The 13,727-nt window shown below is 32.0% G+C and overlaps 1 protein-coding gene across 1 annotated transcript in view; it reads right to left on the bottom strand.

Moving 5' to 3' along the window:
• Positions 1-922: 922 nt before the first annotated feature.
• The window catches only part of Smp_135500 (putative cgmp-dependent 3,5-cyclic phosphodiesterase), a gene marked incomplete at both ends in the record, with an annotated part of 67,530 nt that continues 54,725 nt past the window's right edge, over positions 923-13,727 (bottom strand). The window contains 5 exons of the mRNA XM_018796804.1: positions 923-1,074; positions 2,412-2,521; positions 4,295-4,653; positions 8,447-8,578; positions 11,002-11,277. Coding sequence (XP_018651910.1) covers positions 923-1,074; positions 2,412-2,521; positions 4,295-4,653; positions 8,447-8,578; positions 11,002-11,277 — 1,029 coding nt within the window. The remainder of the gene's footprint in view (positions 1,075-2,411; positions 2,522-4,294; positions 4,654-8,446; positions 8,579-11,001; positions 11,278-13,727) is intronic.

Below are 13,727 nucleotides of genomic sequence, written 5' to 3'. Positions count from 1 at the left end.
TGGCCACGCGTATATAGCCTCTGCCAGAGAAGTCCTACTCACTGCCTTCTCGTGGCGGGGGTGTTATTTACAAAATTGAGAGGACGAAAAGCGAATATCCGGCGCTTTGACCGGGTTGGTGGACACGGAAAATCCACCTAGGGGAGTTGGAGAAACCTGATTCCAAACCAATGGTGCACATGTTCTCCAGTATCCTGAGGGAACAAATGGCGTATGAATCAATCGTTAGTCACCGAATACCATGGGACTGCATCTCCTTACGATGGTCCACTGACTTGTAGATCAGACCTTGAGGTCAAAGGCTCCGGGTGTGGCTCCCTAAGAAAACCACCTGTTTCGGTTTGGGCACCTGAGCGGTATCACAGCTCTCACACAAATCAAATGAGATTTGTGTGGCGCATATATATCTGGTGTCCCATAGTACCAACATTTATGTTTAAATAAATAATAAATTCATTTTAATCACTGGTTTAAGTTGATAACTGTAATGTTCATAAAGATCTATTTGAACTCCTTACATTATGTTTATAAGTGTTTTGAAATTATTGTAATTCAGTAGATAAAGTAACTAATAATCTATCTTCATAATGTATACACATTTAATATAAGCTGATAGTCATATGCCGAAAAAAAGTCAAGATAATTATGAATAAGTAATCAACGATAAGAAAAAATAATCCAAACAGAAGCCATTTGGCTTTCAACAGTAATTGTTGCATTGTATTTTAAACATCATGAACAAATAATCAGATAATAAATTGAGGTCAAGTAAATCATTCGAAATAAGAAAGGAAAGATTAGGACATTACAGAAAAAAGAACCCATATATAAATCGATTTCTATCAATTTTAACATTTCCGACTAGTTATAGAACTACCTTGCACTATGATGATTGTGTCTCGTCAAAAGTTTAATTCTGGTGTTATGTACACTGATACTTAATAATATAACTTGAATATGATGAACCATAACTTTTCTCACTCATTTTCACGTTACCTTTACCTACGACTGAATCCAATGATGGAGGCTGTTCACGCATATTAATAATAACGTCAATATTTGAAATTGTATATACTATCATCAAATAATATAATACATACTTGCGGTTATGACTGGTGGCTACTCATCCTAGCATAACTTCTGAAGAGTTATTATTGGTTAATTAAGTGATTGATGAATAACGATAGTCAATTAATGTATACATGTCACATATTATTGAGATTCGTTATTCATCGATTATGTCTTAAGTTCTATCTGCTAAATGCAAGCTTATATGAAGGATGCTGAGTAATCAATGGTCATTTGTTGCTTCACCGATATCATTAACAATTAATTCATCGGTTGTTACTTTTTCCACTATTTAGCTACAATGAAATTGACCTTAGAAAACGTGACAGTAAATCTCAAACAGCATTACTTGCAATAGAAACAGGACATATAATGGACTTTGGCTAAATAATAGTCCCTCAAAATGGTCTTGGTTCTCGAAAAGAAAGATTAATAACCGATGGCTTACATAGGTGAATAAATCAGAATAATTTGAACCGATGTAATGGAGTATAATTGGCTGTATAAATGCAAATATATCAATAAGTCAGCATACTTTAACACACTATCCTTTTTCATTTCATATTCGGTGGATAGCAGAGACATACATTCAATCAGTGCATTCGTTATCACGTTTAGATACGACTCTGACAACCAGTTCGTTTGACGTAGCTATTAAAACATAATCTTGATTAATTATTTTCTTAAACTGCTTCTTCTGACAAGTTTGAACGGTGACTGTCAATCAGGTAAACTAATTTGTGCCCATATCATAGGCTAAGTACAACGATTTTACACAAAATATCTCCATAGACACATAAACTACAGTTCAAGAACATTTTACATGAAATAACTGATGTTCACAATTTAATCACCATCTTTCAACATTTTATCATGAAAGCCGTCGTTGTTCGACTCCTATTTTCAACCTAATAATTCTGAGATTTGATCGTTTTACCCAAAGAAGCTCAAAGCAAACTATCCAGCTGAATTGTAAAGTTAATTTTGATTCCAATCTCTAACATTTTTTACAAATATGTAAGTAATTTTTCACAAGTTTATTTTTAATCAACTGATTTATTTACACCTACAATACAGTAGATATATTTGTCAGATTATAAAAATGAAATGAATGACTGATTGATAATCTACACATAGTATGAAAGAGGAAAATCATTTTTTAAGTTAATTTACATCACAAAATAATTAATTTTATATATCTGGTTTTAATGATGATGAAGATGATGAAAGTGGTTGTACAACTGACGGTGTTGAGGATACTGATATTGGTCCCGTTGTTGATTTCAGTTGTAACTTAGCCAATATTTCAACAAGATTATGATTGAATATCTCTGAACCATTACCTTTAATATAACCTTTTTCAACAAGTTCAAGAATTATTTTCCAGTTATCACGATTTTTCTCTATAGTATCTAAAATACTTGAGCATTGTGGATATAAATTGTTCAGTACCCTATGGTTATGAAAAAGACATGTAGCGAAAAAAAGCAAGATTTTTTTGTTACAATATTCATCTGTTACAAAATTTAATTATTCTGTCGAAATTTTGTAATATTTACTCAAATATTATTTTTAAGGTCTTTCTTATTATAGCTCGAATTATCTTGTTGCATTTTCCAAGCTTCAGAATATGACTACATATATCCTGTAAAGTGAACGGTTAGAATAATATAAAATCTAAACAATAAAACACGTCAATGGAAATTATTAGCCTTAAACTGTAAGTTTCTTTTCGTTTAAACCTCAATCAAAAATACCAATGCTGTTGAAGTTATCAGTATGATCAAAATGAGAAAGGTTAGTTGCACTGATATGAGAAAAATACCTAAAGGATAGAATATTACTCCCATATGAAACTGGTGAAATGATAGAAGTCAACAACGTATATGAACATACTTTGAAAGATACATGTTATTTGTCTCAAATGTTCTGAATATTTCAATAAAAACTAAAGTCCAAATGTATGCTGGAGTAACTGGATTTACTTTTTAAACATGTAATCAATAATTATTTAAGAACAATCGCATACAACGTGTTTTCAGAATATACGCACATAAAGGTACTTAGGTTGATGGCTAAGAACATAGCGAAATACGTGACGAATTACACCGTATCAAATTTAGCCAGTTTGATATTCGTGATCTCTTTTCATTTGTATACCAAAAACTGAAACTTACATGATGCTGACCGATGTCTGTTGGATTGTGAAAATGAGCTTTCATATTGTCTCCGAGTCTCTGGTTGCATCAAACCAGATTAAGATATGGAGACGACGAATCATTTAAGGAGTCTAAGAGATGGTCTGGGAATTAGGACCAAGAATTGAGTAGGTTTATTTTCGTAAATCGGTGATGTTTTGAAGAGGCTACGTATTCCAATAAGCGAATGAAATGTTTAAATTCATTCTTAGTTTTTTTCAGAAAGATAGTTGTTAAGTCGAAAAGGAGAAAATATTTCTGTTTTTACTACGTAACAATATACTTGATCTGATAGATGAAAGACAGTTACTTCTTTATCAGAAGTACTTAGAAAAGGTTATTTTATTCTAAACTTTAAATCACTCCGAGGTTATTAAATATTGAGATATGATATGGTGGAATTAAATGATCAAGTCCAATAAGTTGCTGTTACATAAACGTTTATATCCAAAGCCATCAGGTGACTAAAGTTTGGTGTGATAGACTTCTTCAGAAATTCTTTATCTGAAACTAGTGGCTGAGATTGACTTCTAAAGAAGCTTTAAGCCTATTTGGCATCATCCAAGTAATCAGTATAATTGTTTTATTTCAGGAAATGATAAACTTTAAGAAAAAAGTACTTTCTTTCAACATTATATAGAATTCAAATGCTTTGATGATTAAGTGAAAACACTGTTTCCAGTATATCAAGTCAAATAATGTAATATTTCTGGCATATTCTCCACCTCCTTTCAGTCACATAGTGTACCACCAGTCAATATGTAAGCTACTTAGAATATGTTATTTTTGATGGAGAACACAATAAAATATGACATATTTGTTCACTAACAATCAACATATGGTATATCGCTACAGGAACTACAACAAGATTCTATAAATTCTAGTAGTGATAACATTGTAAATTTTCATCAAGAAATAATGGTCAGAGCATCAAAATCATAATCAAAATGGTATTTGGAGTACATAGGTGACAAACGTAACACTCATTATGTAATAGACTATGTCGCTAAATGACGAACTAAACCTACTTGTATAGCGGTGTAATTATGTAATCCAGAAAAGAAATTTGCAAATTTGGCACACATGCTCGTTCTCTATCCATACTATCAATTGGATTATGTCCTAATGATTTTTCCATATCACCTTGTTGAAAAAATTCTTCATAAATTAATTTCGCGACATAAACTGTATTGTTCCAAGATTTGGTTTGATCACTCAAGTCAGCTGAAGTCATTAAGAGGCATGAAAGAAGATAATGATCTTCTGATTTTGTCCCATCATATCCTCTATGAGATAATTCTTCCAATTTCGGCATTATGCGAAGATGATGTGATAAATCAGTTGCTACAATTATGTCACGAATATGATCTAACAACTGACCATAATCCTGTAGATTAAAGTTTAAGGAAAAATCCAATGCCAAAATGTTGAAACATTTTTTGACAAGAATAGAGTAATAAAATGTCTCGAAAATTATTTTCCAAACAATTATAGACAGAAATATGTTCGCCATTTGATTAGCAGTGAGATCGTAGGATTGTATTTCATCCTGTATGAAATTCACAAGGTGGATATACCTGCATCACAGTACTGATTTCTACACTGAGATTTGTAATCAGCACCTTTCACTTCAAACGCGCGGTTCACTATCCACTGAGCTACTGGGTCTATATTACGATTAAATTGCTCAACAGGTATAAGGATATTAATAGGGTCTTGTAATTTTAAACTGTTAATATTCATAAACGCAAACACTCAGTCACTTTATTCATACATAAGCTTTGGGTCGGTTGCTTTGATATAGTATTGTCACAAATGTAGGTATATTTGGTGTTTATTCAAATTTGTAACTTAATGCCAAGTCTAAACAATTCTCTCAGGATGTACAACACGGAGAACACCAACCCGATCACACTTGATGGAGAAACTCTGGAAGAGGTGGAAACATTTACGTACCTGGGAAGCATCGTTGATAAACAAGGAGGATCGGATGCAGGTGTAAATGCGAGGATTGGCAAATCAAGGACAGCATTTCTACAATTGAAGAACATATGGAACTCAAAACAACTCTCAACCAATTTCAAGGTCAGAATCTTTAATACGAACGTCAAGACAGTCCTACTGTTTGGAGCTGAAACGTGGAGAACTACTACATCCGTCGTCAAGAAGATACAAGTATTTATAAACAGTTGTTTATGCAAAATGCTCAACATTCACTGGCCGGATACTATCAGCAACAGCCTTCTGTGGGAGAGGACAAACCAGCTTCCAGCTGAAGAGGAAATTAGGAGAAGACGTTGGAAGTGGATAGGACATACATTAAGGAAATCACCAATGTGCATTACAAGGCAATCCCTAACTTGGAATCCGGAAGGGAAGCGGAAAAGAGGAAGGCCAAAGAACACATTACGTCGGGAAATAGAAGCGGATACGGAAAGAATGAATAACAACTGTAAAAAACCGGAAAGGATTTCCCAGGACCGAGTTGGATGGAGAATGCTGGTAGGCGGCCTATGTTCCTCCACGAGTAGTAACAGGTGTAAGTAAGTAAGTAATATATTGATATGATAAATTCATCAAATAAAATATTGTCCATTTGTTATCTGAGTCTTAGATATGATTGAATTGAAAATTCGAGAAAAAACTCTTATCAAATATATTATATTCCATTTAACAGGAAATCTGGAAATTTCGTCCATTTTCTGTTTAACCGATAGATTAATCTGTTAGTTTTGTATAGTTTACATTTTACATTTACATTTTTAAAAAAAATCATCAATGATGTGCTACATTTATAGTCTAAAATTAAGTTTAACTAGTAAATTACTCTGATCAATATGGAGTATTTCAGTAAACAGGTATATCTCATCATTCTTCTATACTCTGAGTTCTAGTGAGAAGCAGTAACCAGTGGAGTTCAACCAGGTCTGTTGTAAGATATCAACTCACTGAAGACGATTGGTGGATGGTTACTCAATTCCGTGGATTGGTTGAAGTTAGACGTTAACACTGTTGGATGCCAGCGTAGTGGTCTAGTGGTTAAGCGCTAGCGCACGAGAGTGATAGGTTGTGTGTTTGAATCTCGCGAGGCAGGATCGTGGATGTGCATTGCTTTGGAGTCCCACAATAGGACGAAACGGCAGTCCAGTTATTCCAGGTTTTCCATGGGGGTCTAGCTTCAATCGACTTATGATCTCAACTATATAAATTATACTCTGAATTGTTTGTTTGTTTTCATTTCGATGATTAGATTTTTTAATAAAATTTCTTCAACAAAATATATCATACATTTTATATTATGATGTAAATATCAGTAGTCTAATGTATATGAATATTTTTAGTCTTATGTATTTAATAAAGTTTAGCTGAAAAGCAATGAAATGACTTAAGATAATTATTGACATTGAAAAGTAAGGGATATTGATCACTTCCAATGTAAAGAACTTCATTCAAAGGTAATTTCATTTTTACTACAGCGTGGCTGAATTTATACTTAACAAGAGAAAATAAAATGAATACTGAAGTTGGGTTTTTTTACTTTCTATTTAAGTACAAAATAACCAAAATGAAAAGTATAAATGAAAGGATGTGATATATATATATATATATATATATATATATAATAAGGAAACCTGAAACCCATATTTTAACGACAACGGAAGAACAGTTTCGATATTTGATATCAAATGCGTTACATTAAAACGCATATTTTAAGTTTTTTTCACGTTAGCAACAAACGTTTAAACTAATAAATACATTTCACTCATTAACAACTGTTACTAAGTAAGAAAAAAAACTATCCTAGTGATCAAGGATTTTAAGATTTTGTAAAGAATTTTCAATAAAATATTGTACTTAAAGGGTGTATATGACATTTGAGAAAGTAATTTAATATTTCACTACTTAGTTAAGTGCATGAAAAACGTTTGATAGTGAAAAGCTCGTATTATCAGGCCAAATGTTAAACCAGGATATAATTACTAGTCAAAATAAGCATATACAATGCTTACATAGTTATAGTATGCATTATTTGTACGAAGATAAAACATTTTACATATGATAATAAGGTTGATTACAAAATATTGAAATGTTTGTTCAAGTCAACAAACCAAACTAACAGTGTATTACTTAAATTAATAGTAAGACGGTATACAGATAAGACACACATTGAGGAAAGCAGCCAACTACATCACAAGACAAGCCCTCACATGGAATCCTGAAGGTTAAAGGAGAAGAGGAAGACCAAAGAACACATTACTCTGAGAAATGGAGACAGATATGATAATGAACAAAAACTGGATAGAATTAGAACGGAAGGCCCAGGACAGAGTGGGTTGGAGAATGCTGGTCAACGGCCTATACTGCATTGGGATTAACAGGCGTAAGTAAGTAAGACGGTATACGGTATATAATCTAATGAGAATAAACATAATTAAATACTACGATTTAATGCACAGCTTATCTGATTATCATTGAAAATTACTTATAGATTGGTGTAATTTCGTAATTATTACAGTAAATAATGATATTCATGTTAATTAAGACATTTACTTCCCTTTGCTTTAAAATTAAAAAAATAATAATGTGGGAAAGAGTTATGAGTTTCACGCAATTCAACCAGTTCTGCTTAAGTTAATTACACATTTTAATAATCACTAGAATTTACTAAAGCAATTATCTACATAATAATGTTCTTAGACAGATTTATTGAGGATTAAGTTAGCGATAATCATAAGTTCAATTTATCTTTCAAGTTATTTAAACTTCGAGTATTCATATAAAGGTTTTACGGTAAGTGGAATGTTTATACTATAAAAAAGTAAATAATCATGTAAGTGCATTATATCTGTACTCAATTCAGTAAGAACCCATTAAATATATTCATATCTAGCATAGTCCTTCGACTTTCAGTATATTATCTCTTTAAACCACCTGCACGCAATCCGGTAGTTGATGGTCCTCCATTGTGTATTCAGGTATAAGCAATATGTGAATAGACTGACTCGTTGTCGGTGGATCAACCCTAAATCCACCACCGTAGATAACCATTTCTCGTGTAAATTTAGAAAAACGTTTCATTAATACTACAGTATTGAGTTATAAATGTAAAAATATACGACTGATAACATTTTCTGACATTCAAAGTTAACGTGATTATGAAAAATACAATATTGACTTACTTCTTTAGAAACATTTTCAAAAATATTACATCCCTCTGTATTTAATACACAAATGGTCTGGGAGAAATGATGCCTTTCTAAAACGGAACCTTCGGAACTATATAAAGCAGCCAATACAGATTTAGATTGGACCTATAAAACAATAGAAATAAGAGAACATCATAGATAGTAACCTAATCAAACATGCTTTTGTAGGTTGATAATTGTTTGAACTGGATGAACTAATATGACTCTATAGAAATAGATAAAAGGAAAAGACAGATGGAGACTTATATTTACACAAAAAATAGATCGGCAAGATTACTTCAAATTTTCCATATTGATTAATAGTTCGTTCTTAAATAATTAGCATAAATCATTTATGGATACAATTTGCAAATGGAAAAACGAATTGTTCCTTCCAAAATGGATAGTGCCTTTATCCTTAGAAAAATTGGAATAATATTGAAGCAGAAATTATGACATTCTCGATTATTCACAGGTTTCAAAGTAATAAAGTGAATTTTTGAAAATAAAATTGAAACACAACACGTTATTCATCACAAACTATATGGGTAGAACAAAGAACTTGAATAAACTTCACTTCTGTCTGTCTATAATCGTAAATCTATAGTTCCAAATTATGCCATTAAGTTATAGCTTGTATATAAGAAGACACAATTATTCGATCACTCCAGGGTTCAACGAAATATCATTACCATAAGTTTCAATGGCAAAATGTCCAATCATATAATTTTGTTAACAACCTAATCTTCGTCAGTTTTTATCTTAACATCCATTGATATTTATGTACATATATATGAGAAATATATATGTCAATTAGGAAAATGTGGGGGTCAATGATTACATTGAGCTAATTGAGTCATCCATTAAGATTTCTCTCGCCATAGAAAGCTTAAGTTTATCACAAACCCTTTTCCGTGAACATAGAATTGGTTTGTTGGCTTGATAAAAATGTTCCTTACAATAATAAAATGTTTACAAAACATATTACAAGTGTGCTCAACTGAAATTTCACGTCACTAAAGTGCTGCGTTTTGCACATAAATGAAATTTAATTCGGCTAGACAATTTTGCTTTAAATAAACACTGACACCTAAAAAACACTTTGTAATCCAATTCAGTAAAGTTGAGAAATATATTTGGATTTATTATTACTGTTTTAAACATTTATATAACCAGCTGAACATCATACTGTAGTGAACGAGAACACAAGTGGGACACAATTGACCTGCCGGGCAATCGAAATCCGGTATCCACCTGGGACGTTTAACGCCCTCGCTCCAGCGACATTCTATGCCATCTACATCCGATATCCTCTCAGCAGTCACAAGTTCCACTGCTCTTCTCCGTCGACAGCACACGCTTCAGCCAACGTCACCTCTCAAGGACATTGCACTCGTTGTCACCTTCAGCACCAGACAACCCCAACTATCGCCTCAGCTCCAGGTCCTCAAAGGAGTCTGCAGAACAGCACCCTTCCCCCTTTTTGGTTGGCAGTGACACCAAATGTAGAGAGCGAGAACACCAGTAGGGACAAGCGAATGTATTTGAGTACAAAATTACAGAACGTCATAGTAGAATCTGAGAACCATACAGTAAATAATTCATTTGCAAAACGTCAATCATTCGTATCAGACTTCATTGTCCCTTTATTTCCAAAACAATCATTCTCTGTTTTCGTTCACTTTTCTTCGATCTTCTTATCCTTCTGCCGCCAAACATTTCTTTTTCGGTTGGTGATGTATACTACTCATATCTGTCGACATCAGTTGCATACACCACAATACAACCACTACACCATTTTCTGACTATTCAACTGCATCAGAAACATTTTAGCACTTGCGATAAAATGCTTCAAATAATCATTCATTCTTCAATATACTTTGAAGATGCTTACGATGAAACTAACAGTTTTTATTCTAAATTTATTTGTTGATGGATATAAAATATGATAAGAAGTGTAGTTAAAGATTTATTTGTTTAATTACATATTCACCTCTTCAGTAAGCTGATCAGGCTAACAAAATGTTACAGAAATAACTGAATAATATACATTCATATTTTCACTTGTACATTTGCTTTATGTTATCTAATATTTCATTAAAATTGTTCGATATACAGCTGAAAAGTTGGTTTAAATCAATGTGGATTTCAAAGAATTCAGTCTATAACTTCAATGTAAATCATGTCAGCTTCATAGACAATTCAAGTAATTATTTGGTTTATTTTGGGTTATTATAATTAATTTATCAGTATCACATGCTGTTCAATAATAGGAGTGAGTGGTTACCGATAGAAATATCCTTCATAGATTTTCGAATTCCATTTATTGTATAAATGTTTGTCAAAAGTTTGAGATCGGTAGCAGATAAAGAATTCAGAATCGTAAGGGGATTTAAAAGCTGATAAGAAATAAACTGGTTTTAATTATTACCGTGTTCATAAATTTAGTATCAAAAACAAATTGACTCTCTTCAATTTGCTGATAGGAACAATAATCATTTTTAGTTATAATCTAAAACTGAAGACAATAATTAATCGGATTTAATTACCTGAAAACTGTTGTTCGTTCCACGATGGTCAATATCATGACATAATGATGCTACAAATAATGCCAATATTTCAATATCATCCAACTGATTATTGGCCAACGGTAAGTTTTTAATACAGACATAAACAAAGTGTGCAACAGAAAATGCATGCATCCAATTATGATAAGCTGGGTTACGGTAACCACGACGAACCATCAGAATGAATTGAGCCAGTGTTCTCCGTGAAATACGCCAACGATTAATTAAATTCAAACTATGAAACATGCTTAATGTACACTGCGAATAATTAAGAAAACAAAACAAGTTAATTAATCTGTCCTTCTGGTAAACGAAAATTTTTTCAACAATAATTCTATAGGCTTATAATAATCAGAATAAAGTGGATCAATAAAGAGACCAGCTGGTTTTCATCTCAAATTATGGTAATGCTCAATAACCGTTTGATTCATTTATTCCTCTCATCTGATGTTAAATATAAACAAATACAGATGATGTACACATGCTTCGATTTATTTCGATGGCTTTCTTGCTTAAAACTTTAAAGCTTATTCGTAGATGCATTTCACACGAAGAATTTTATTAAAATCTTTGCTGTAAAATTAAACATAAAGAATGTTAGTCAAATGAAAACTTTGAGGTACAACTTCATTGATTCGATGTTTTATCCTGAATGCATTAATGATGCCAATTCAAGGACTATGTCCATAGGTCCGCCTGGATAACTACAGTAGTCTAGCAAAGCGAACAAATCTCAATAGGATTCAAAGAAATCACATCTATTGATTGTTATTTACAAGTCTGATGGATCTAATTTGATTAAAATTGCTTACTATAAGTTTAAGATACGAAACAATGCTGACAAAAAATGTTATCGAAAAGTCGTTTTAATAACATGGTTTGATGTAAAACTGTGATGACAAAATTAGTAATAATAAGTTGATAAAGGAGTTTCTATGATACCTATCTGAGAAAACGTCAAGTTAGTGAGCTTAATCGAAAGCATTTGTCAAAGAAGAAATTAAGGACGTTTGTGAATGAAGTGATTTGAGAAAAAGTGAAATGTAAAGTTACCAAAACTTCATTCTTGCACTAAGTAAGCTACAAATAATACCTTCCATGATGTAAACAGTTACCATAAATGCTAAAACACTGGAATAGAGTTTCATAATAAGACTGAGGTAAGTAAACTATCTGACAAGTTTTTTTGAGATTACTGGAAGGTTAACTCAAGAGTTTAGTATGATGCTTTAACCACCGAACTTTTATGTAAAACGTAAATCACAACATCGTTGGCGTAGAACAACAAACAACATAATTGTGTTTGCCAAGTTCCGTGTCCATGATAGAGCAGGTACATTTTTGGAGAAAATTATGAATATTTCTTGTTACTTTCGTACATTTATACACCACTGTAAATCATTGATTTTTCAACACAACTTAAGGTTTTGTTTACTCAGTTCACTTAAGATGAGAACACTACTTTAAATTTCTGAATTATGAAATTTACTTCTTCTAGCAATCTGATTTTAACTGTTTATATTAGTAATAAAAAAGGATTAAATGAATATCACTGAGTGGAATGTTCTTCAAAATAGGGGTACTTGAAACATTTTACTTCATTTCAAAGAACAACTTGAAATAAAGTTTGTTTAAATTTTCTTTTTTTTCGTGATTTCTAATTTTTAACGAATCATTTATATTTGTTATAATTTTTCAGTCAAATTTTACGAGGTTATTAACATCTGTAATAAGTATATGATGAAAGATTTTAAGATATTTTAAGAACCTCTATTCTGATCAAAGTTGATTGGTGAGATTATAATTTATGAGCGAACCAATCAAGTATAATTCCCGCTTAAACATTAAAATTAAAACACGAAGTTCAGCGAAGGAATCTCTTTTCAACGAATTTATTATCAAGCTGTACAATCGTATATATATGAAAATGTTTTATTAAAGTACTAATTCCGTGAGGAAATGTGAACACTAATAATCAAGATTATAATAAGATGATTAAAATGAATAAAATGTTTTGGTTGCAATAATTAAAGGTCATTAAAGGTCATAGAGGTGTAAAAACAAATAAGATGATATGATGAGTATTCATGAATAAAATTATGAGAATATAAGGCATAAGTAAAGGGAAATGGAGTAATAATAATAATAATAAAAGAATGATAATAATAATAATAATATTAAGGCCATGGTAACGATAATGATAAGACGTACTTCTTTTGTACGCATAGTTCTGTTTTGAGCTCATGGATGGTAAGAGCTTCGGATATTTTTAAGAGTTTGATACGAAAAAATCTGGGTAGATTTGAATGAATCATATAAACAACCTTAAAATCAGACTGTGGATCTGTAGAATGATTACAGTCGATTAGGTGTTCAAATATAGAACTCTTAATTGCTTTCTTTTCACCCTTGTAGAACCAAACTGGGATATGTTCTCGTATAAACTCGGATACGAGTTTATAACCCTCATTTGGTCATAGTTATTAGACGGACAGTCTCAAGGTCAGTTTAGCGTCACTCAAAGGTCATCCATGAATTATAGTCTCATCAGTTTATATTAATCACAGGGATGTAAATAAACTTGAAGACCATATTATTTACAAGTATCTTCATTACAAATTCATTTAGTGTTGTTTGTTTGAATCGTCCCATCGATGTGTTAGGACTGCAACTGGTCAGCCCTGGATTCCACTGCTAGCCACTATCCA

The sequence above is a fragment of the Schistosoma mansoni genome, chromosome 4, assembly GCF_000237925.1.
Source record: "Schistosoma mansoni strain Puerto Rico chromosome 4, complete genome".
Taxonomy (NCBI): domain Eukaryota; kingdom Metazoa; phylum Platyhelminthes; class Trematoda; order Strigeidida; family Schistosomatidae; genus Schistosoma; species Schistosoma mansoni.
The sequence above is the reverse complement of the archived record's forward strand: the minus strand, read 5'-3'. Positions and strand labels throughout refer to the sequence as shown.